Source organism: Conger conger, chromosome 18 (genome assembly GCF_963514075.1).
Source record: "Conger conger chromosome 18, fConCon1.1, whole genome shotgun sequence".
In the NCBI taxonomy this organism is placed as follows: Eukaryota; Metazoa; Chordata; class Actinopteri; order Anguilliformes; family Congridae; genus Conger; species Conger conger.
The window spans coordinates 2,569,237-2,595,170 of NC_083777.1; the positions used below are offsets into that span (position 1 = coordinate 2,569,237).

The 25,934-nt window shown below is 43.0% G+C and overlaps 1 protein-coding gene across 1 annotated transcript in view; it reads right to left on the bottom strand.

Annotated features, from left to right (window-relative positions):
- Window positions 1-1,961: 1,961 nt before the first annotated feature.
- col9a1b (collagen, type IX, alpha 1b) overlaps window positions 1,962-25,934 on the bottom strand; it is a 31,291-nt gene continuing 7,318 nt past the window's right edge. Inside the window, exons 11-36 of the mRNA XM_061228669.1 lie at window positions 24,733-24,756; window positions 24,531-24,584; window positions 23,926-23,979; window positions 23,667-23,702; window positions 23,449-23,505; window positions 23,148-23,201; window positions 21,095-21,148; window positions 19,933-19,986; window positions 19,204-19,257; window positions 18,600-18,653; window positions 18,226-18,279; window positions 17,395-17,448; window positions 17,235-17,288; window positions 16,775-16,819; window positions 15,754-15,807; window positions 15,611-15,664; window positions 14,210-14,263; window positions 12,525-12,596; window positions 11,375-11,410; window positions 10,782-10,826; window positions 10,641-10,673; window positions 9,145-9,291; window positions 8,447-8,501; window positions 6,293-6,481; window positions 5,458-5,535; window positions 1,962-2,167 (exon numbers count right to left, since the gene is read on the bottom strand). Coding sequence (XP_061084653.1) covers window positions 1,962-2,167; window positions 5,458-5,535; window positions 6,293-6,481; window positions 8,447-8,501; window positions 9,145-9,291; window positions 10,641-10,673; window positions 10,782-10,826; window positions 11,375-11,410; window positions 12,525-12,596; window positions 14,210-14,263; window positions 15,611-15,664; window positions 15,754-15,807; window positions 16,775-16,819; window positions 17,235-17,288; window positions 17,395-17,448; window positions 18,226-18,279; window positions 18,600-18,653; window positions 19,204-19,257; window positions 19,933-19,986; window positions 21,095-21,148; window positions 23,148-23,201; window positions 23,449-23,505; window positions 23,667-23,702; window positions 23,926-23,979; window positions 24,531-24,584; window positions 24,733-24,756 — 1,725 coding nt within the window. The remainder of the gene's footprint in view (window positions 2,168-5,457; window positions 5,536-6,292; window positions 6,482-8,446; window positions 8,502-9,144; window positions 9,292-10,640; window positions 10,674-10,781; window positions 10,827-11,374; window positions 11,411-12,524; window positions 12,597-14,209; window positions 14,264-15,610; window positions 15,665-15,753; window positions 15,808-16,774; window positions 16,820-17,234; window positions 17,289-17,394; window positions 17,449-18,225; window positions 18,280-18,599; window positions 18,654-19,203; window positions 19,258-19,932; window positions 19,987-21,094; window positions 21,149-23,147; window positions 23,202-23,448; window positions 23,506-23,666; window positions 23,703-23,925; window positions 23,980-24,530; window positions 24,585-24,732; window positions 24,757-25,934) is intronic.

Below are 25,934 nucleotides of genomic sequence, written 5' to 3' on the forward strand. Positions count from 1 at the left end.
TTGGTTACCACTTCCAATAAAAAGCTTAACTAATATACTTATATGTCATAATCTACTGCATATTAAGAGACAATGAAGACTGACTATCTTGAGCTCCTGGTGATCTATAAAAAGACAGAAGGCGCAGCTATAAAGTGATTTATCTTCTTCTGAGCTGTACCCTCGAGGTATTTAGGAGTGTATACTGTCACAGAGCTGCAGATTTCTGCTTTTATGCTGACATTAGGAACTTCCTGATTCTTCAGCTATGACCAGGCTTGATCATTTATTTATACATTCGGGCAAGGACATCGCTTCAAATCTCACATACTTGAAAAGAAGTTATGGATAAAACATATTTCTGTTTTATGTTCCATCAGCAGGATTTATGAAAAAAATGAGGTAAAAACTGGCTCAAGTTAACACTAACTGTCACAAAAGTAGTGTGTGGGGATAAACTGATTGCCAACCAGAATTTATAAAAAGGAAGTGGAAACAAGCTCACAAGTTCTATCAAAACTGTGCTGCTGAAACTCTGATAAATAGCACACTTCTCTATAGACAACACACATGCACTGTTAGCCAGAGCACATTTCTGCCTAAATTTCCATGTTGTTTTTCAATCAGGTTTTTCTTTTGCGGTACATGCACTAATAAACTTAAAAGGCGGTTAAACGAAGAAGCCACAGTTCTTCTCTCACCCTAAAGGCCAATCCACACCAAGAACTGTAACGATAACGTTCTGGTAATAGTCTCTCGGCTACGGCATCAGCCATTTTGTACATGACGCTCTGGAAATATTCACTCTGATTGGCTGTCAGCTGGAAAAAAAACACTGTGAAAATGATTCCAATGATATTGTTCGTCACATATTTATCGTTATCATGATAGTTATCGTTCTCGGTGTGGATGGGCCTTAAACCTAGCACTGTATTACACATAATGTACAACAATGAACATATCTGTAGTGAGGTGGTGAGTACGGCCGTCATGGAAATGAGTTGACTGGACCAACAAATACATGTTGGATAAATACAACTTCAAGACATCAACACATCTTTGTTCATTAATTCTGAACCACCAATAAAAGAACGTGAGGATTTATTAAAATTTGTATTTATTGGTTCTGTTTTGTACAACCTTTTCGATCACCTAAGACCTTCATATAATAAATAAGAATATCATTATAAAATGTTACTGCTGGCTGTTTGATTATTTAATACTGGAAATGTTGACCCCAGAAACTACTTTTTAGAAAGTAGGATTCCATCTTTAGTCAAGATGTAGTGAACCAGCTGATGAAATGCAAGGGAAAAATAAAAAAAAGGCCACACATTCTTCATGAAAATCATTGTGCCGGAAGTATAATTTGCAGGATTACCAAAAGTCACACATTTACATAGATTTACAGCATATAATTGCACTATTGGTACCTTAATTCAGCGAGTCCCCATGGTGTCCTTGTGTATTAGAACAGTGGTGTTGCAGTCTCTACATTTTTGGCTGCTGAATCTTTGACACACAGTACAGCACAAACTCACAACAAAATGGAAGTCACAAAAGTTATTAATATTTTACAGGATGTGAAGGTTGAAAGCTGCTGATGAGGTAAAAAACTTCTTGCTTTATAGACACGGGGAGGGAGAGAGGGGCGGGGGGCAGTGGTGGAACTACTACAACGTTACAAAACCACTACTTCCACCAGGACAGACAGGGAAGGGGATACAAGGCACATTTTAAAATAAAGAAACTGTTGCATGTGAAAAGAAACCTCGAAAAACAAAACAAAAAAAGACAAAGAAAACAACGTGTTGAGCACCATCGTACTTCAGAACAGATGGAGGTGTCGCAGGCCGGCTGGTGTGGGCGTCAGGCTCCGTGTTCTGGCGTGGCTGGGAGGGTGTTAGGGTTCAGCCTGAGGTGTGGGGGGAGGCTGGGCTCTGTCTCAGTCTCTGGGTTCTGCCACGGAGCTCCATTCGGGCTCAGTTTCCCGACGGGCCCTTCATGCTGGAGTCCTTGAGGGACTGGGGCGCGGCCACGGCCTGCAGGTTGCAGGAGGACGGGTCGCAGTACCCGTTTGGCCCCGGGGGGCCCGGGGGCCCGGGCACGCCCAGCTGCCCCGGTACCCCCGGCCTGCCCCGCTCCCCGTCCCGCCCGTCCCTGCCGTAGCCCGGTTTACCTGGCTCACCTGCGGGGGGAGGGAGGGGTGAGGCAGGGTCAATTAAACATCCCACGCCCTCGCATTCAATACTCAGATGAGACAGGACACCAGAGGTCACGTTCATGCAGAATCCTGCATTTATTAAGCAGTGTTACGGCCCCCTGCTCTGTCTCTGTGTGTCATTCTGTGTTTATTAAGCAGTGTTACGGCCCCCTGCTCTGTCTCTGTGTGTCATTCTGTGTTTATTAAGCAGTGTTACGGCCCCCTGCTCTGTCTCTGTGTGTCATTCTGTGTTTATTAAGCAGTGTTACAGCCCCCTACTCTGTCTCTGTGTGTCATTCTGTGTTTATTAAGCAGTGTTACGGCCCCTACTCTGTCTCTGTGTGTCATTCTGTGTTTATTAAGCAGTGTTACGGCCCCTACTCTGTCTCTGTGTGTCATTCTGTGTTTATTAAGCAGTGTTATGGCCCCCTACTCTGTCTCTGTGTGTCATTCTGTGTTTATTAAGCAGTGTTATGGCCCCCTGCTCTGTCTCTGTGTGTCATTCTGTGTTTATTAAGCAGTGTTACGGCCCCTACTCTGTCTCTGTGTGTCATTCTGTGTTTATTAAGCAGTGTTACGGCCCCTACTCTGTCTCTGTGTGTCATTCTGTGTTTATTAAGCAGTGTTACGGCCCCCTACTCTGTCTCTGTGTGTCATTCTGTGTTTATTAAGCAGTGTTATGGCCCCCTACTCTGTCTCTGTGTGTCATTCTGTGTTTATTAAGCAGTGTTACAGCCCCCTACTCTGTCTCTGTGTGTCATTCTGTGTTTATTAAGCAGTGTTACGGCCCCCTGCTCTGTCTCTGTGTGTCATTCTGTGTTTATTAAGCAGTGTTACGGCCCCCTGCTCTGTCTCTGTGTGTCATTCTGTGTTTATTAAGCAGTGTTACGGCCCCCTGCTCTGTCTCTGTGTGTCATTCTGTGTTTATTAAGCAGTGTTATGGCCCCCTACTCTGTCTCTGTGTGTCATTCTGTGTTTATTAAGCAGTGTTATGGCCCCCTACTCTGTCTCTGTGTGTCATTCTGTGTTTATTAAGCAGTGTTACGGCCCCCTACTCTGTCTCTGTGTGTCATTCTGCGTTTATTAAGCAGTGTTACGGCCCCCTGCTCTGTCTCTGTGTGTCATTCTGCGTTTATTAAGCAGTGTTACGGCCCCCTGCTCTGTCTCTGTGTGTCATTCTGCGTTTATTAAGCAGTGTTACAGCCCCCTACTCTGTCTCTGTGTGTCATTCTGTGTTTATTAAGCAGTGTTACAGCCCCCTACTCTGTCTCTGTGTGTCATTCTGTGTTTATTAAGCAGTGTTACGGCCCCCTGCCCTGTCTCTGTGTGTCTTTCTGGTGTTACTTCACAGGTGCCTAGTAGGTTGAGTACCAGGTTGTTGGCACGATTGGGAGCACCTGTGGCCAGGTGTTAAAATGTGCCTGTCCCCAGTCTGAGAGAGCACTCTCTCCCTATATACCTGTTGCCCTGGTGCTTTTTGGGTTTGCATCATATAACATTGCTTCAGCATACTGTTCACACATCCACTCACACTATTGATGCGACTGACTTTTTAATTAGTTATTTACCATAATTATGGCCTTGTTTTTTAAAACAACAGCAAAATAATGTCAATGGTAGGAAAAGCCAAACTGTGAAAAAGTTAAAAAACATTTTTCATGACCATGATGTTGCTTAAGATAACAGGTTATTCATGTTTGCCATTGTTGGCCTTTTAAAGTCAGTAGCATACTTGTATCGCTGATTATTTTCTGCCTATGCAGGGGCATGCCATATTGTGTTATTAGTATGCCACAAATAGCCTCTTTTAGCAGAAAGTGAATGTGTGTAAAACATAGATTTTTAAATATCCTGCATTACAAAAACTCCCATTGCTAGTGTAACCCCTGGGAAACTCTTACAAAGTCGTGGAGTCTCTCAGGTGAATTTGGTTTCCTGCGTAATTGAATTTATCGCTGCATTGCTGGCCACTCATTTACCAGCTGTTGTGGTTTTGCATTAAACGAGCCTTGCATCTGGGAACTCAGTATGTTAGCATTCTGTATATTAAATTCACTTGAGGCTTATGAGATATTGTGCTGACATAATAATCCGGAACCCGCGGAGTAAAGTTTGTCCCATTAAGTATGGCTCAATTACCCTCAACTTTAAACATCATTTCATCTCATATCATTACATTATTTGGACCTCATATCAGCTCATTTGAGGTTCATCCAAAAACCAAACAAAATAAAATCCCTTTAAAATGTGGGCTCTGCTCAAGACAACAACTGCTCTGGTTTGTGCATATAAATATGGCAAGTGTTAAAATGTTACTTATACAACAGCCTACAGTTAGCTTCCTGCATCCCTAATATTGTCCTGATAGCTTTTCCCTTTCATTGTATGAGACAATACTCCTTGTCAAATAAAACATATGAAGGATCTTAATTCTCTTTTCATAAATTAATGCTGTAGGAAAAATAACCTTATTTGCAAAAGTTTGTCCTTCTTATATCAGGTTACCTATGTTACCATATACTATGTATAAGGATATGTATAAACTATAATTTGAAAAACATTAATGTAACTGTAGAATATTAGTGTAACCTTTAGATATCATTCATTTATTCTCTACTATTCTACTATTTATTTTCCAGTTCCCTGTTAACAGAAAAATCACATGCAAGATTTTTGTGTTGAAACATTGTAATTCCCTTGTGTTGAAAACAAGACCATTGTTCCCAAGTCCAATCCCTTCCTATCATTGAAAAAGGCTCACTGACATGTTGACTCACCCTCTGCCTGTGTTTATAGTCCTTAAATTCGGGTTTAAAAAAATACAGTTTATGGACCAACACTTCAAAGCATTGTATAACTGTAAAATAACTCAAACTCATTGGTTGAAAATTGCTTCTAATTGCCATAGCCAATGGCATGAGGGGGTTCAACATCAGTGCATTCACAGAGAAGGGGGAGGGATGAACAGTGTTGTGGTTTGAAGGTGTTTGTTGCTGAAATTCCTCTCTTCACTTTTAGAAGTCCAAAATTACCTATTGTACCTTTAAGCTTTTAATGCAGCTCTGTCGCAGTGATCATTACTGCTCTGTACTTTGCTCATTCTCATTGTGTTTAGATTAGTACTTAGAGAGGTGTGGCATGGCTCACAGTTTTTACAGTGTTTATATAATGTTGTACCAATGTTGTTATATTTTACCTATGACTAATAAGCTGCAAAGCTCCCTGCATTGATGCATAATGCCCTTCCCCATGGAGGCAGAGCGATCGACACTCACCTGGCAGACCAGGAGCTCCAGGCTGGCCCTTGGCTCCTCGTACTGTGATGCCTCTGTCCCCTCTGTCTCCTGCCTCACCTGCACCACAAAGCCACACCGATTAACTCTCTCAAACATCACCATCACCACACACTCTCAAACATCACCATCACCACACACTCTCAAACATCACCATTACCACACACTCTCAAACATCACCATTACCACACACTCTCAAACATCACCATTACCACACACTCTCAAACATCACCATTACCACACACTCTCAAACATAACCATTACCACACACTCTCAAACATCACCATTACCACACACTCTCAAACATCACCATTACCACATACTCTCAAACATCACCATTACCACACACTCTCAAACATCACCATTACCACACACTCTCAAACATCACCATTACCACACACTCTCAAACATCACCATTACCACACTCAAACATCACCATTACCACACACTCTCAAACATCACCATTACCACACTCAAACATCACCATTACCACACACTCTCAAACATCACCATTACCACACACTCTCAAACATCACCATTACCACACACTCTCAAACATTACCACACACTCTCAACCATACACACATCACACCATTACCACACTCTCAAACATACACACATCACAACATTACCACACACTCTCAACTCTGCCCATATCAAAGCACTGCGAAATGCACCAGTGTGAACAATTACAGTTGCTGGCTGAACTTACTTATTAGCGGCAATAAGTCCCCTTACCATTGGCAGGTACATAAAGCATAAAATGCACATAACTCTCAACAGTGGTCAGGTGACCTGCCAGTCCCACACATCTCACCTTTAGGTCCCTTCAGTCCCAGCAGCCCCGGAGGCCCTTTGAGACCAGGCAAGCCTCTCGCTCCAGCCTGCCCGGGGAAGCCGCTGTCTCCTGGCTGCCCAGGAGGACCAGGGGGGCCTGGTCGGCCAGGCAACCCAGCGGCGCCCGACTCTGGCCGTCTCAGGCTGGCTGCTAGCTGGGCCAGCTGTTCTGTGGGAGAAACAGCACACCAACCGTGTTTTACACAACACACCAACCATGTTTTACACACAACACACCAACCGTGTGTTACACAACACACCAACCGTGTTTTACACAACACACCAACCATGTTTTACACACAACACACCAACCGTGTGTTACACAACACACCAACCATGTGTTACACAACACACCAACCATGTTTTACACACAACACACCAACCGTGTTTTACACAACACACCAACCGTGTTTTACACACAACACACCAACCGTGTGTTACACAACACACCAACCATGTTTTACACAACACACCAACCATGTTTTACACACAACACACCAACCGTGTGTTACACAACACACCAACCATGTTTTACACAACACACCAACCATGTGTTACACAACACACCAACCATGTTTTACACACAACACACCAACCGTGTGTTACACAACACACCAACCATGTTTTACACAACACACCAACCATGTGTTACGCAACACACCAACCATGTTTTACACAACACACCAACCATGTGTTACACAACACACCAACCATGTTTTACACACAACACACCAACCCTGTTTTACACACAACACACCAACCGTGTTTTACACAACACACCAACCGTGTTTTACACAACACACTAAACGTGTTTTACACAACACACCAACCGTGTTTTACACAACACACCAACCGTGTTTTACACAACACCCCAAACGTGTTTTACACAACACATTAACGTGTTTTATACAACACACCAACCAAGTTTTTCACAACACATCAACCATGTTTTACAGCTACTTTGTGAGAGACACAACTCACCAAGAATGTTTTATAACTGCTCCTTGAGAGACATAACGCACAAACCATGTTGATGTTCATTCTATTAAATCATTGCTGTATGCTAGCACTCATTATTAGAGATGTGACATATTCAGATCTAGGTACACAGTGAAATATGAACATATGGATATAGGAACTTTTTGTGTCTCTTCCACAAGTCCATTGTGGTATAATAAATCTCTGCTGAGCAACATAACATATTACCTGGGACCTGAAAAAAGACTGCCTTGAAAATGTTTTATTTGTAGCCAAGCCAAGCTGTCTTGAAGAGTTTAGGTCATGTGGTAGTTTTTATTATAGATATTGCATTTTATATTATTTCAGTTATGTTCTATGTCACAATGTTGGAAGTGAAGTTCCCACATGTCTATTGGGTGGCGTACATAAAGTAGTCTGCAAAATCAAATATTTTCTGCAATAAACTATAAAAAGAAAATCTATCATGTTTAGCTTTATTCCCAAAATGTATATTGTGATGACTGGATTCCTTCCACAATTTCACATTCTCAATCCACAGGGGGAAACTGCGAGCTGCGAGCTCACAAAAATGATGTTCAGAATTGTCTCAGTAAAACCTCCATTTGCTTAAAGATTATTCACGGCCTCGTGGGCTCAAATAAAACCTGTCTCAAGCGTCTGGCTACCTATGGAACGTCTTCCAGATTTGTATTCTTCTGTTACAAACTCAACACGTTCTCTTTGAGCAGAAGTTTGATCCGTTAGTGTAGTTGTCAGGCTCCTCTGGTGAAAGCCTGGGACTTGATGACAGAAGGATGAATCAGAGCTGATTCAGGGCTGAGACGGTCACGGGAGGGTCTGAGACCCAAACTACCTGCGCTTCCAAAATTACCCGTCAAACAGGCCGAAACCTATTTATTTATAAATGTATTATTTTTTTATTTTTCTGTGTATTTGTTTGTTTATTTATTTAGTGTGTTTATTTATTATTCAGTGTGTTCATTTATTTATTTATTTATTTAACCACAGTCTCCAATCCTCGTGTTCAATGCTGTGCTCTGACAGTCTAGCGTACTCACGATATCTTCGTTGATATAGGCAGCAAGCATAAGTTTGGAGAATCAGAACAGGATGAGAATGTTAAACTGCAGTGGTGTGATCGTGAGGTTCTTACCCTGCATCACCCTCATGCACACTTGTCGGATGTGCTGGTCGCTGGGTTCCTTGCCCTGCAGACACAGATATTTAAATCAACAAAATTTCACACAGATATGGGGAAGCGCTCTCCTCTTTCAGCTGGTAATGACTGCAGTATGTTTCTCAGCCACGCAGTCGAGGGAGAGGCCTGGGTGATCAGAGTCAGGCCTCACAGTGTTGGGTATTCCTAAAATAGACTAAAATTATACACCCACATCGGCTGACTAGCCTGATATCACCAGTAATTACATTATATTATATCATTTATTTACTATATTTTGCATCTGCATCAGCATCTGTTACACACACTGCACTACTTATAGTCCACATGTTTTGACATTTCTGTGCAGCGTTATTCTGCATATTACCTCCTGAGACCCAGGAGAAAAAAAGGAGGTTGAAGGATTTATCATTTTTTGATATTTTACAAAATATTGCAGTGACAATATTTAAATATATATATTTGATTTAATTTGAATTGAATGCCCCTTATGTTAACAGAAATACTGTATAGGGCACAAGGAAGTCAACATTTTATGTTGTCTTTTGTGGACACAGGGTCTCAGCAGGTTAAATAGTGAGTGATGAGCTCGCTCTATAAACAGCATGTGGGCTCAGTAAGTTTGGGAAGCACAGGTGTGAGAGCAGCTCTGTACGACCGCGTGTTTCACCCACCGCTGGCCCCTGGGTGCCCCGGGCCCCCGGCAGGCCCCTGTTCCCCTGCATGCCCCTGGGGCCGGGAGAGCCTGGGGGCCCCTCGATGCCAGGCTGGCCCCTGCTCCCCTCCGGGCCCCTGTTCCCCGCCTCGCCCGGGTTTCCCGTCTGGAAGAGGAGGATGAGAACGGGTAAGGAGAGAAAAGAGAACTCACAGCGCATAAATACACACACAACACATATTTATGAACAGAAAGTGTTTGTGTACAGCAGGGGTGCACAGCCAGCCATCTGTTTCAGGGTTTTGTGCCAACTTCTGCTCTTAATGATTTAATTAGCTCAATCGTGTCTAAATCTGATATGTGTATAAGCAGCAGCTACAGTCACAGTCTGATCAAGTACAGGAGTGAACCAGTGTGGTTTATAGAGCTGTCAGAAAACTAAAATGAAGGTAATTGGTTGGAACAAAAACCAGCTCACAGATCATCCCTGCAGGACTGGAGCTGGGCACCTCTGGAGGGTAGTTTCTGTCCTATACTTGCCTTAATCATAGATGACAGGTTTAAATGGCAATCTGAAGCAGACTGAGTGTAATAATAACACTAATAATGAACGTGTGTGTATTCAGCTGTGGCAGAGAGGATGAACTGTTCTACAAGGTCACTGAAGTATCACACAGACTCCTAATACAATTAGAGGATAATTAGGCACAGTGTCTCATAATGCTCTTATAATGAAGGCCGTCTTGCTGAAACCACGAACAAATGATTTTGTGCCTTCTTTATTGATTTATCATATAATTGGCTGCAGAGAGATTTTACTTGTTTCTCATTTCTATTTATTCTCATTTCTGAAAAGTGTATTACTGTTAGAGCAGCATGAGCAACATTGTACATTGATGTGCTGTGGAAAAGTAGACATGTCCACCCTGATTCAAGCAATAGCAGCAACCCTTACACAAATCACTACCATGGTACTTTATGGTAACCCTGTCACTACCATGGTTTATCTATGGCACATTATGGTAACCCTGTCACTACCATGGTTTATCTATGGTCTTATCGATGATGCTACCATGGTTTGTTACGGCTAAGAGAGAGGAACCATTTTTTTGCCATGGTATTATCATGGCTTACTATAATCCAAATACATTCGTCATTCACTGATACACAGGATGTGATCTCTCCGCCAAAAAAACATAGTTAACCATAGTCTGCTTCATTTTCGAAAAGGAATGCCCAAAAGAGCTGATCTATGGCATTTGAATGGACCCCAGGTGTTTAGATAAATGCTAAAAAGACTAAAAGACTAATGGTGTATGAACTACTGAAGAGGGATTATCCTCATTTAGTATGCTCAGGTGGAGAAAGCAACGATTCAGATCATGACATTATGGAGCCTGTAATGCATGACTTTTTAAGCTTACGAGAATGGGAAAAGTTATTTTTCTGAAAATAATATATCAGATATTGTCATATGCTGGGTTGGGGTACAGGTAAAGGGGAGAGGAGTCTTACCGCGCCCTTCGGTCCTGGCTCTCCCTGGTCACCCTGTGAAGGACACATTTAAATCACAGTTATCAACATGCTAACACCGCATGTCTCAGTAACACAGTACTTACTGAAATGTGAGTATGACTGAGAATGGTCTTGTCTCACCATTTCTCCTTTGTCTCCTGGGGTTCCCTCAGCACCTTGGTCTCCCTGAGCAAAAAGAAAACAGCAGCAAGAGGCATTATGGTTTATTCAGTGTATTAAAGTGTTCACAATGTGTTTGTGTGGTGAACACGTTTCACAGTACGTGTTACAATCTGTTTGGTGTGTTACAGTGTCTTCAGTGTGTTCCGCTGTGTCCAGCATATGGTAGCGTGTTCAGTGTGTTCGGCATATTTCAGTGTGTTCAGAACGTTGCAGTTTGTTGCTGTACTATGCTCTATACTGGTTTGTGTGCATTCAGTGTGTTGTACTATAACCAGGGTGTGGTGTGTTCAGTGTGTTGTGGTGTGCAGTGTGCTGTATCATAGTGGGTTCAGTGTGTTGTGGTGTGTTCAGTGTGTTGTATCATACTCAGTGTGGTGTGGTGTGTTCAGTGTGTTGTAGTGGGTTCAGTGTGTTGCACTGTAGTCAGTGTGTTTTAGTGTGTTTTAGTGTGTTCGGTGTGTTGGACTATACTCAATGTGTTGTGGTGTGTTCAGTGTGTTGTGTTGTGTTCAGTGTGCTGCAGACTGTCCAGTGCTTCACTTGTTGCTTACTTGTTCGCCTATAGGGCCAGTTAAACCAACATCACCCTGAGAAGCAAAACAGGACAGAGTTTTAAACCCAGGAAACAGCATTTACCAGAGTGAACACACTCTCAACACAATTTACAAATCTCTTTACAAACAGCAGAATGCTAACCCTGAAACAGAGTTTCAATAGAGTAATGGCGGCCTGTAGCGTAGTGGTTAAGGTAAAAGGACTGGGACACGCAAGGTCGGTGGTTCTAATCCCAATGTAGCCACAATAAGATCTGCACAGCCGTTGGGCCCTTGAGCAAGGCCCTTCACCCTGCATTGCTCCAGGGGAGGATTGTCTCCTGCTTAGTCTAATTAACTGTACGTCGCTCTGGATAAGAGTGTCTGCCAAATGCCAATAATGTAATGTAATGTAATGAAAACAAGACAAATCATTAACCACATCCTGGGAGATTATCATGTCTCTACCAAGCAGCAGATAATATGAGAAAAGGCACATTACTTACAGACTACATTGTATTTACATGCATTAAAGGAAGCACAACTCCTTCCCAAGTCCCAACTTGAAACTTCCCCTAGCCCCAATATCAAATCATGTTTGTTTAATAAAGTTTATCCACTAGAGGGAGACACAAGATAGCTTTTTAGGACAGTCATCTGTCTCATTTTCCACATACATAGGTGTTTAAATTTTTTTACACAATTTAGCGTTTGTCCACCATCCCCGGGTAAATGCTATGACATGAATCATTGTTACATTAGTGCTATGCTGATTTTTTTGTTAAAAAAAGGAAATAACATGAAAAACCTGATAAAGATGCAGATGCATATTCAATAACAAAAATCCAAGAGCCAACAATTCTGCTTACATTTACATTTTTCATAGCATATTATATCATAAAAAGTACATTGCAATTATGTTTTTTGCTGAACACAAATAAATGAACACAAATAAATTAGTTTCAGTTATACATGTTGCAGCCTTATCTTTATACTTTTTACTTCTACATTGTACACAGTGAACAGAGCAAATCACTCAGGCACAACTGAAATAAGTGTATTATATAGAGGCCTTTCACTTATGAGTGATTAAAGGACTACAGAGAAAAAAAACTACAATTTCCAGATCCCCCAAAGCTCAAATCACACCCCAAAACCCCCATCTTACTCGTTCTCCTTTCACCCCAGGAAGGCCAGAAGGTCCAGGAAGCCCGGGCAGGCCCAGATCCCCCTTCGAACCCTGGACACAGAACACCCACAGCCATCAGAAATGGACACACACCGATCACACATCACACACCAATCAACATATCTCTCCACTCTCAATACAGCCCACTGAATACAGCAGGCTGATGTCACTTCTAATGTCTGCACACATGTCACTGGCAAATAACGAGAGCTTCATTTGAGTTTTTTCAAAACATTATAAAGGTTGAAAAAGATGGCCACCAATAAGGAAGGAGGTGCTTGCTCACTGTCTATAGGGGTGGGTGTAGTTTCAGACGTTTGGTGACTTCTGCAGAGTGTGTGGTTTCAGAAACTTTGAGTATAGCAAAGAGTATATCGTTTCAGATGCTTGGTGTTTTTCTGTAGAGGAGAGTGTTTTCAGTTGCTTGGTGCTTTTCTGTAGATGAGTGAATTTTCAGTTGCTTGGTGCTTTTCTGTAGAGGAGTGTGTTTTCAGTTGCGTGATGATTTTCTGTAGAGGAGTGTGTTTTCAGTTGCGTGGTGATTTTCTGTAGAGGGGTATGTATTTTGAGAGTGAAGGGTAGAGTGTGTCTGTGTATCTGGCCCTTGTATCTGATGCCAGGCAAACAGGCAGAGGAATTTGCGCAGAACAGAGGGTTCATTGAGCACACACCCCCTGGCCTGGAGTCTCCGGTTACTCTGCAAACATGCCCAGGATAAGGGCTCCTTCTAACCCTTTTTCTTCAGACTCCACCAATATAGCAGTCGTAGTAGCTCTTCCCCTACTTTCATTCTGCCTTCCTCCCTCTGACTCTCATTTAAGGACCCCAGTCCCCAGTTCACTACGGTACATTGATACACTGACAAATTATGTTTTGCTGGCATGAAACTACAGTGTAACTGCAGTGGCTATAAGGTATACACCAGGCTTGAGGATGTAAGGTATACACCAGGCTTGAGGATGTAAGGTATACAGTAAGCCATATTTTTAGTTGCAGGTGCAATTACATTTTAAAATGTATAGTATTGTAGTTAACATTAAATGTATTGTACTGTACAGTTATCTGCCCACAGTATGCCCAAAGTTAGAAGTGTAGTGTTCAATCAACTGTGACAGATAACATTTTCACGAGTGTACATTTGATCCCAACAATTGTACTCATATAAATTATGTTTGATGTTCAATAAACACTGAAAATGGTAGCTAGTTAGCTTTTTGGATTGCAAGAAGTAATGTAATTTCACACATCTTGAAAGTGTTACTTCCGGGGACTCATTTTGTCTCAAACAAAATGGAAAACTGTCATAATACGGGCATTTTAGAGGAACTAAGTCCCATATGGCTGCCTCATTAGAGACCATGTTACCTTAATTGTGACTACAGCAAAGCTCTGCCCAGTTATCTCATAAACCACAGCACTCAGTGTGGCAAAGGAAGAGATACACCATACAGGAGAAGGATTGTTTTTGTCAAATGTATGGTGAACAACATTATGATGAAATAGGTTCACCAATCCCATGATCTTATAGTGTATGCAGTGGCACTCCTGTGACAGTTTCATCAGCAGTTCTATCTGAGGAATGCAGGCTCTGCCAGTGGTTGGGTGAGGAAGGGGGCTTTGTTTATACCCATGAACTGTTCTCTGCAGTGGGGACAATCACTTACCCGTGGCCCAGGCTTTCCTTGAGGCCCAGGAGGGCCCTGCTCTCCTACATCTCCCTAGAGAATGGAAGAGAGAGCGGAATAGAGAGAGAGAGAGTGAGAGAGAGCGAGAGAGAGAGAGAGACAGGAGAGGAAGAGAGAAAGAGAAGGAGAGAGAGAGAGGGGGAAGGCGAGAAAGAGAGAGAGAATCACGTCACAGGTCAAAAATGTCTCACTTACTGTTTAACTGACATTCCTGAAGTGCACCAGAGCCTGAAAGTGGACATTTACATCAACAGTATAATCAGTTCAATTAATAACTGTAATATTAAAATCTGTCTTGAAAAAGTCCAATTAAATCTGGTCTTCAGTCAAAGACACTCTGATGGAGAAGGTACATTAGTCTGTGATACCCCGAGGATACCACAAACAAAAGCAATGTGAAAAGATGTATCAACTGGAAAAAGAATACATGAATATGAGTATTTCCTTTTAAGTGCAGCATCGAAAGCTGATCTCACTGCTCTAGCTAAAACCACTAAACCATTAGCATAGACCACACCTGACTGACTCATAATCCATTAGCTCGCTCCATTCCTGACTCATTCATCAACCATTAGAGCGTATCATCCACACCTCAGACCTCATCCACACTGTAACCAGCAGACTGTACAACTCATACACGGTGACTGAAGCACATTTTCATGAACCAGCGTACAGTGATGGACAGTTGTTTTTACTGCACTAAATGAGCCAAAGTAACACACTAGAAGGAGCTGAAGGTTGTCTTTCTGCATAAGTGACTTTGGCACCTTAATAAGGTTGAGAGACTGTGCTAACAGCTTTGGGCAGATCAGAGGCATTCTTCCTCAGCTTACAGCAGTGCTCAGTGACCCTGGAGATCCTCTAATGAGCCTGTGGAACCAGGCTTCTCAGCAGGCCAACCTGGCACAAGACCCCTCTGACTACAGGGAGACCTGCTGCTTCTGGTCCAGTCAAATCTGCTTTAACGGTGTGATTCTGGCCACAGTCTGTGTAGAAGAACGTTAATGTACTTCTATGTGCCCTCAGAGCACCTGTGGCTTCTTGTAACATCAACCCGACATGCGTTCAAGACAGTAAATTTTATAATAATATCCACTCCTCCAGACCTTCTCACATGGAGCCCATGAGCTGTAACTGTCTATGTCAGCTGCTGAGCGGTCCTGTTTAAATCCTGTTTGGGTCACCCTCTGTTCTGTACTGAAATCACCATGACTACACAGATATACTCACAGGCCGTTCTGCCTGTACTGAAATCGCCATGACTACACAGATATACTCACAGGCCGTTCTGCCTGTACTGAAATCGCCATGACTACACAGATATACTCACAGGCCGTTCTGCCTGTACTGAAATCGCCATGACTACACAGATATACTCACATTCATTCCGATTGGTCCAATTGGACCCACTTCCCCTTGCTCTCCTCGTTCTCCCTGTAAAGAAACAGAGACAGTGAAGTATTCAGTAACACACAGTAACACCCCCCCCCCCCCCCCCACACACACACACAGGTCATACTTACTGTTCTTCCAGAGGACCCTATTGTTCCAGGGAGGCCCCGATCTCCAGAGCTGCCCTGTAATAGAGACAGAGTTACTGTAATAGAGATAGGTACTATAATAGAGACAGAGTTACTGTAATAGAGACAGAGACAGAGACATGATGGGCTCACTGGTGCTCAGAGTGAGGGAAAGGCGTTTAGGTTGTGTTTTAGGACAGGGAAAACTGTGTTTGGTGCTGAAGCATTATGGGTAGAGAGCAGGTTGCATTATGGCTAGGACAGGACGTGTTGTCTGCTGTTACATTTACGTTTCAGATTACACACTTTCAGTAGATGTTTTTACCTAGCATACCTAACACAGCTTACATTGTTGTACATATGTAACCCGCTGGTACAGCTAGGCACTGAAGAAATTCAGGTTACATACATTGGTCAGTGGTACAACAGCAGTGATACCCCTGGGAATCAAGACTACAGAATTTGCCAGCCATGTTCCCTAGTGTTTTGCACCTGTATAATTCTGTTATGTCATGGATACAGTCGTACTGTGTTGCACAGCAGTGATTGGACAGCCAGATGGAACACTGAAATTCATTGTCAATGATAGGCTACGGCAGTTGCCGCTGTGTTTTCAAAAACGTAAACGTCAGCTGCTTGGCATCTTGTTACCTTAGACACAACAGAAACGTCACACCAGCCCTTCGCCAAAGTATAGATGCAAAACCTTGCAAGACTTTAATTTCACTTTAATTTCAATTCATTAAAGTATAAATCAGGCTTTCGGGTCAATGTACTATGGTTCTGGAGTGACATTTGACATAATAAATACCTTCTGTAACTAGTATAAAAGGAGTATTTTGTTCCAACCAAGCACCTGGATTTGCAAATTCGCTAAATTCTGGAGGTGGAATGTATTTGTGAAATACGAGGTAAGGGCTAGAAGAAACACATGGCAGGACTTTTACTTTCTGACCCCTGGATACACCTCCAAATCGAAGATATTTACGTGCTGTGTGTCTGACATGTTTTAGCCCTTGCTTACCTTTTCACCACTGACTCCTTTCGGTCCTGGCATGCCAGGCAAACCCTACAGGAGACAAATAATGAAACACAAACATTTACACGCGTATATTGCAGTAATCGTCACTCGTTCTTTACATTAGCACTGATGGAACCACGCCTCTCCCGCTACTAAAACATAGGATTAATGTCTAAGCCACACATCTGTTAAATAAAAAGCCCAATATGAGCATTATAGCTGAAATTGCTAGAAGAGGATGTCAGAATCATAATATTCTGTGAAAATGAACTTTGAAATAAATAAATACATTTTAAAATAAATGAATACATTTCAGTAAGTCCAAGATGACTGGGAGACTTTTGATTGGCATTTGTTTTTAAAGACTGGAGCTACTAACAGAGCCGATAGCGCTAACGTCAATAAACAAAGCAAAAAAAATGAAGAAACAAAAAGAAAGCTAGGGGTCAGTGGCCGTACTTACAGGAAGTCCCTGCAGACCGCCCTCCCCAGGAAGTCCTGCTTTCCCCGTGCTCCCCTGCAGCAGAGAAGAGAATTGTGGGATATGTCAGTATTACCCGTACAGGTCTTATTCTGCAGCCTGGCCGGAAATGTTCCCGGTGTTACCCAGAATCCCACTGTACCTTGGCTCCTGGCATTCCAGGGATTCCCTCACGGGCCTCCACTCCTGGCAGTCCCTGAATAAACACAGACACCATGGTTACGATCAGACCTGGAGGGCCAGTGTCCATATTCACCGAGGCAAAGGGAAAGATCTCCCACTTCAGGCTGTATTAGCTGGGCGTGGGTAAAAAACACTGAAACTGCAGCTCCCAGAGTGTGAGATTTGATTGGCTCCTGATTCTGTAGCAGTGGAGGAGTGTAAGATTTGATTGGCTCTTGATTCTGTAGCATTTGAGGAGGGTGAGATTTGATTGGCTCTTGATTCTGTAGCATTGGAGGAGTGTGAGATTTGATTGGCTCTTGATTCTGTAGCATTGGAAAAGTGTGAGATTTGATTGGCTCCTGATTCTGTAGTGTTTGAGGAGTGTAAGATTTGATTGGCTCTTGATTCTGTAGCATTGGAGGAGTGTGAGATTTGATTGGTTCCTGATTCTGTAGCATTGGAGGAGTGTAAGATTTGATTGGCTCTTGATTCTGTAGCAGTGGAGGGGTGTGAGATTTGATTGGCTCTTGATTCTGTAGCATTGGAGGAGTGTAAGATTTGATTGGCTCTTGATTCTGTAGCATTGGAGGAGTGTAAGATTTGATTGGCTCCTGAATCTGTACTGTTTGATGAGTGTGAGATTTGATTGGCTCTTGGTTCTGTAGCATTGGAGGAGTGTAAGATTTGATTGGCTCTTGATTCTGTAGCAGTGGAGGAGTGTGAGATTTGATTGGCTCCTGATTCTGTAGTGTTTGATGAGTGTGAGATTTGATTGGCTCCTGATTTGTTGTGTCTGAGCTGGACTTACACCACTTCCTTTGGGCCCAGGAAGTCCAGTGATCCCACGTGACCCTTGAGGACCCTAAAAATGATTTCAGAAAGTAGTTAATAAGCAACCTATAGCAGATATGTCTGACCAGATATTATGAATAAATTAGATTGATTATTAATGTCTGTGACAGTAATGTAGAAAAAATAAACATTTTGTCATTTCGAAATCTAATTTCGAAATAATGTGCATTACACCTTTTGCTTCACAATTAAAAGCTATTTGTGGTTTATAAGTATAAATTACACTGTAATTTCAGATGGCTGGCTGGTAAGGGGTATAAGTTTGGAGCGACCTTGTCCTGTCTCGTGGGAAAGGATTGAAGAGAAGAGCTTGTTTCCTTGGTTACTTACTTGATCACCTTTCGGCCCGGATTCTCCCATAACACCCCTCTGACCGTGGTCCCCCTGAAGCAACAGAACATGTCGTGGGACACTGGCTTTCTCTCAGTCAGCCACCATTTTAGCATCAAATGAATCATTTGACCATTTCCTGAATGACCTGCACCACACTTGCCTTGGCAGTACAGTAAGTACGATGATAAGCAATGTCTCATATGCACACTAATACGCTCACATCCTTATCTCACATCCACTGTAAAATGCTGTAAAATTACATTATTGGAAGCTCTGGGACCAGAACATTTTTCCAAAATGTAGGAAGCATATAAAACATTTTAACAAAAGGTAGGGGTGTCGTGACAGGAAACATCTGTAAAATCATGGTCATACTGTACATTGGCCTGCTCATCTATACTGTAAAAAAACTCACTGTAACTTTTACAGTAACCAACTGGCAGCAGAGTTGCCAATAAAGTACAGTAATTTTACCACAGTTTTTCACAGTGTTCTGTATCTGGGCGGATCGGAGGAGGCTGTCAATCAGCACACAGAAAGCTGGAGTGTAGAGGAGTAACAGGGGAGGTGGGAGAGGAGAGGGGGATGGAGGTGCACTTACAGTAGCTCCCATGACCCCCTGCGTCCCTGGATCTCCATCGTGGCCCCGGGGTCCCTGTGGGGGAACAGAAAACAAAGTGAACAAAGACAGGGAACCCCCGACCCTGACAGGGAACCCCCGGCCCTTTGGCCCCCTATCGGCCCCTAACTGCCTCAGCCACAACACTGGCTGCAGCTGTGCCAACTCAGAGGCGGTTGTTATGGCAACTTCTGCACTTTCCCAGAGGAAGCTACTTGGCCTTCCTCTGTAAACCGAGTCAGTTAATTAAGAACAAACAGGCAAATTCTCTTTCTGCAGAGCGACCAAGCAGCTGCCATTCTCATTGTTCTATTATTCTCTTCTTCCATTTGCACAACGTACTGCAGGACTTCAGTAAAATAGTCAAGTCATGGATTGTTTTTTGTTGGATACCAGACACAGCTTTAGTGCTAACAGTTTTAACCCTAAATGGTAAATGGTTGGCATTTATATAGCGCCTTTGTCCAAAAGCATTGTACAATTGATGCTTCTCATTCACCCATTCATACACACACTCACATACCAATGGTGTTGCAATGCAAGGCACCAACCAGCTCACCAGGTGCATTTGGGGGGTAGATGTCTTGCTCAGGGACACTCAGTAGACCCAGGGCTGCTCTTACCTCTTAAGTAAATGTTTCCCCGTAAAGAGCCTACAGCTCCTCAACTTACACACACAGACATCACCCTTGACCCTATGGTGACCCTTACCGATTCACCCTTGGCCCCCATCATCCCTGTGATTCCTCTTGTGCCCTGGGGACCCTAGAGACAGACAGACAGACAGTCAGGCAAAGACAGGTGACTTTAACTGTGTATGTTACCAATTGCATATGCTATCTAACAGCTATGATTGGACTAAAGAAGGCTGTTGGGTGGCTTGTGCTATTAAGACGCTGTTCTAGTGCATGGATGGGCCCCATGTTCTGGGATCTCGGCCAGTACCAACTGCAGCTGGTGGCTCCATAGGGCAGGGATCTACACTGCAGGGAGCATTTGCTCCCGAAAATCTATGTGTGCTAACAGGACAAATCAATTACCGCATGTCTACTAATCGGGATGCATTAGTGTGCTCCAAAATAATTCAACTTAGGAGTGCAATCCTTTGGTGATCATTTGAAAATGTGTTAGCTTGGAGCCCTGCCATAAGAGGGCAAATCAGTGTCAGCAGTGTCTCCCAGGGTTACGGAGGGTTCGGTTGGCCAGAATCCACATCTCATCACTCTGTGGTGACCCCAAGCTGCCCATGGCCTGCTGTCTGAAACTGCACATGAAGAGTCCTCCTCCCACTCATGCCTGTACAAGCTGGGTGTCAGGTTCTGTGTTTTTCGCTGTCTAGTTTTTGTCTAAGTGCTCAGCGTTTCCATGGTTTGTGACCCTCTGTGCACACTGTAGTCTATCTGTCAGTTAATTTGTTTCACCTGTGTTTCACTTCCTGATTGTTCCGGACTGCCTATCCTCCGATTCTGATTTTGCTGGCTATCGACCTCCGACTGTTTAACCTGCCAACTTTATAATAAAGACTGTACTCAAAGCTACTCCTTGGTCTTGCAACTGGGTCTGTTGTTCTGCATCCCTGACACTTGGCCTGTGGACTCTGTTGTGAAGAGAAGGACTCAGGTGTGCGACATGGCAAGCTTCGAAGGAGTGTGCGTGCTTGTGCCATATTTTATATAATAATAGAATCCTCCTATTACATGCAATAATTTCACTGGTACTGTTATGCTAATTTGGCAATAAAAACATGCTGTGTGATGATGGATGGTATGGTGAGTGAAAGATTTCAGCAGGATGGCTCACTCTGACTTTACCCAGGTGTTTGATTGTGTTTGTGTGTAAGGTGTGTGAAGGACAGTGAGTAAAACGCCCTTACTGTAGACCCCTGTGCTCCCACATCCCCTGGGCCGCCCTGGTCCCCCTCTTCACCCTGGGAAGTGAAAACAAGACAACATCCTGGGTCACCAACTCACCTGTCACTCAAACAAGGAGGGAACGCTGTCCACTAAAAGATGATTAACAGGGTTATAGGTCACACGGCAGCATCACGGAACTTGCCTGGTTTCAGAGAACTACAGACTGCTGGCTTCAGTGTTATGATTTAAATGATTGGTCTGACTGATTGGCTGACTAACTGATTGATTGATTTAACAGGGTTTTTCATTAGTCAGTCATGCTGTCAGTTACTTGGGTACTTGATATATTTCTTCCTTGGTCAGTTAGATTGGTTGATGACCTGGACGAACATTTTTTGGTTGGTTGGTTGATGACAGGTAAATAGAGATACATATGTACTGTACATTTATTCAACTGACCAATACAGAGACTAACACCCAGATCGTGTGTGGTGAGCGTTCGGCTACAAAATGGCTGCCGTGCATTATGTATCCAGGTAGGTGCTACACACTGGTGGTGGTTGAGGAGAGTAACCCCCTCATCACTGTAAAGCACTTTGCATTTATATAGCGCTCTAGAAAAGCACTATCTAAATGCAATGCCCTATTTAAAGTAATGCAAATGTCTATAATTAAAATTATTCTTTGTAAAACCGATTCAAATTTAAGTCGACAAGTGGAAAAGGAAACAATGCTTTTTATAGTCTATAGCTATAGTCATGTTTATATGAGACAAAGGCTTTTATATGATGCATTTCATGAATTAAAATTATTTATTCCATATATTTTGCTGTGCACAGCAATTTCTGCAGACACATGAGACCAGGGGGAACCTGGCATGTCAAATTTAATACTGCAAAGCAAGTCTTCAAGCCAATTTACAATCCAGCAGCCATAGAAAATGAATTCTGTAGCCAAACAAAATTAACCCTTTCACCAAATGATCCTCAGTTTCTCAGACACCACAAATGCACGTTCCTCATACAATAACTTTCGCAGGGCACACCTTACAAGCCCATATTTTATTTTCTCCCGGGTAGATAGTGCTACTGATTGGCCACACTGTCTGCACACCTGACTCCCAGGTAAAAGGAGGGTGGAAAACCGGCAGTTATTTGCTCTCAAGGACTGTGAGTTGATGATCCCTGCTGTAGGCCTTCTGTCTGCGATACTGAGAAACAATGTGGTCCACAGTCTTACAGTGACACTACTTCAGAGCGTCAACAGGGACAGTGCATCACCCTGGGAGGAGTCGAGGGGGGGGTTAAAACATCACTGCAGCCCTTTAGCTCTTACACAGCCTGTGCTAGCGCTAGCCCATCATAAACTACCCAAGTTCCCAGATCGTGCTCAGAGCTGGAGATCAATCACACCATGTTCTGACATCATGCTCAGCATGACCGTGGTGCCCTGTGGTATTGACATTTTACTGCATCATATACAGGGTCAAATATGTAATTATTTTAGATTCCAATATTTTCCTGTGCTCGATTGACCTTGCCTGGTGCAATTGAGCCAACCAAGAGGACCTGAAAGCAGGGTTTGGACTTTTTGAGAGCATTTCATAGGTTTCATGACACCAGACAAGCTCAGTAAAACGTAGAAAAAAATTTGATTCCAAAACAATTACATACAGTATTTGACCGAGGTCTGAATATCATTAAACTACCAAATCCAGAATAAGAAAACAACATGATCCTTTTAACGGACAGCCAGGAGGAGAAGAGATACAGGTTTACAGGCTTGACCAACCCTCACAAAGAGTGCATGGAGCAGACATCACATTCTATCAGAAGTACCCAAGTTTGTAAATCAGTGTCAGGCTCAGTCAAACTCTCCAAATGATTTAATCATATTTGTCAGGATAGAATCCTATATTGAAGTAGCTTTACTTTAGGTGCACTTGTCCTTGTGAGTTTTTCTTTCTGTCAGAGGTACTTTGTGTAATGAACAGTTTGTGCTTCTAATGATGACATCAGGGCATGTTCCAGGCCCCGATGCCATTGCTGAAGTTTTACTTTTTTATTCTCTTACCTTGTGACCTTGCTTCCCTGGCTCACCAGCATCCCCTTTCACACCTTTATGACCCTGTAAAAAGGCAAAAGAACATGGTTTTATATGATTACACAGGTCTATGTGAAAATACAGCATCTTCTACACAAGGGATATTCAATCTCCATCTATTGACATGTTCAATCTCAATTGAGAAGCCCAATAATTTGATCACTGACAGCACCTTCTCAAATATACAGTATGTGTTGAAGATGACATCAAATGTGAAAACAGGAAAGTGCTGACATCCTGTCACAGAGGCATGGAACCGAGGAGGACTCACCTTCATACCTGGCAACCCAGGGTGACCGGGCGCACCGATGGGGCAGGCATTGGGGCACTGGGCAAAAGGACAAAGTGTTTGAACACTGTCAGCCATTTTACACAAGCAGGGACAACTGAACACCGTCGGCCATTTTATGCAAGCGGGGTCTACTGAAAACCATCGGCCATTTTACACAAGCGGAGACAACTGAATCATCAAATGAGAAAACAGCTCACCAGTTCAGCGCTGATGTCCCGCATCCCTGCTGCTCCCTGAAAGCAGAAAGAGAGGAGAGTCTGTGATGCGTACCCAAGATCAAGTGTATCTTCAGAGCCAAGAGCTTGTGTGGCTTCATTAGTACTGTTTCCCACATCTCAGATCTCTGCTGTCTGTTTGAACCCCCCACCCCAGTCAGATGTGCTGCAGAGAGGACTGTCTCTACCTCCCTCTCCTTGACAGACTGGGATTAAAGCTCACAGAGAGGGCAGTACTCACCCGAGGGCCGGTAGGACCCCGTGGTCCTTGTGGCCCCCTCACACCCATGGCTCCCTGCCAAGGAGGAGGAAGAAGGATTATCAGGCTGACGGCCAATCACTGATCATTTTACTGTTTTTTATCAGGCTGACAGCCAATCACTGACAGTAATGTTACTGATGGAAAAGAACCACAAAACAAAAAGTGAAAATATCATATATGAATGAGTTAGGCAACACAAACATAGTTTCTTGTAGTTTCACAGCAAAGGATAAACATCACTTATGTCACAGGTGTCAAACTCTAGTCCTGGAGGGCCGTAGTGTCTGCTGGTTTTTGGGGTGTTCTGGGTTCATTCAAGTCACTGATTGGTTAAAGTATCTACACGCCTTGTTCTCAAGGCCTTAATTGGCCTTAATTGGCAGCTGATTGAAAGGAAACCGCAAAAACCCGCATACACTGCGGCCCCCTGGGGATTCAGTTTGACACCCCTGACTTATGTTGTTCTCAAAGAAAGGGGGCACTGACATCAGCAATTCGTAACACCAAACCATGAACTGAAGCCCAGTGTATAAGTGTGTCAGGTGCAGGAGCAGTGTGGTTTGTGAGGAGCCAGTACTACTCACAGGGGGCCCAACTTTGCCCTGTTCCCCAGGAAGCCCTCCCGGACCAGGTGGCCCCTGTGGAAGAAACAATAAGCTTGAGACAGAGCACTCTGCCAATCGCCTTCTCAGCACAAATCATCATCATCAGCATTACCACTCCATACATATGCATCATTACACAGGTAAATCCAGCAATAATAACAATACAAAAATAACTACTTACTGGGGGTCCATCAGATCCAACACCCTACAGGAAACACAACAAAAGAATAAAAAGTCTGATTTAAATGTGGCAAACTATAGATCATAGGGTATACAGTCATTGAGAGTAAAGGAAGATCTCAAACTCTGGGAGTCTACAGTTATGTTCTTGTGCAGTTGCAGAGGATTTGGGGCATTATACAGGGACATTGTAACCTTGTCACAGACTTGAGCATATGCGTCTGAATAATAACAATTTGAGTGAAAATATGACTGTTGTGGCTTGTTAAATTAATAATTAGTTTTTGTTGATGCGGATGGATGATTAGCATATCAGGGTGTGGCTCCAGGGACCAAGGACAACGCCATTCAATCTCAAAATAGTTTAATTTCCTCTCAAACCATTTGATTGAAAAATTATTTGTCAGAAATGTTGGTACATCCAACATCCAATATTTCCTCAAAATGAAAAGGAGTTTACTTATATTTCACTAAATAAACACCAGTAACCCACATACGGGATATCTCTCAGGGATGGCATATTAAAACTTCATAAAGATATTGCAATAAAAATGCTCACAGGATTTTTTCAATGCTTCAGCTTTTCATCTTTTATTTGGCAGATTCATCCTGTGTGTTTACTCAAGACAAGCTGCAAAGACCTCGAATGCACCCATGATACAGCACCCACTGATACAGCTATGATAATGAACACACCCATGCTAACAGATACAGCTAAGCTAATGAACACACCCATGCTAACGGATACAGCTAAGATAATGAACACACCCATACTAACGGATACCGCTAAGATAATGAACACACCCATGCTAACGGATACAGCTAAGATAATGAACACCCATGCTAACGGATACAGCTAAGATAATGAACACACCCATGCTAACGGATACAGCTAAGATAATGAACACACCCATGCTAACAGATACAGCTAAGCTAATGAACACACCCATGCTAACGGATACAGCTAAGATAATGAACACACCCATACTAACGGATACCGCTAAGATAATGAACACACCCATGCTAACGGATACAGCTAAGATAATGAACACACCCATGCTAACAGATACAGCTAAGATAATGAACACACCAATGCTAACGGATACAGCTAAGATAATGAACACCCATGCTAACGGATACAGCTAAGATAATGAACACCCATGCTCATGGATACAGCTAAGATAATGAACACACCCATGCTAA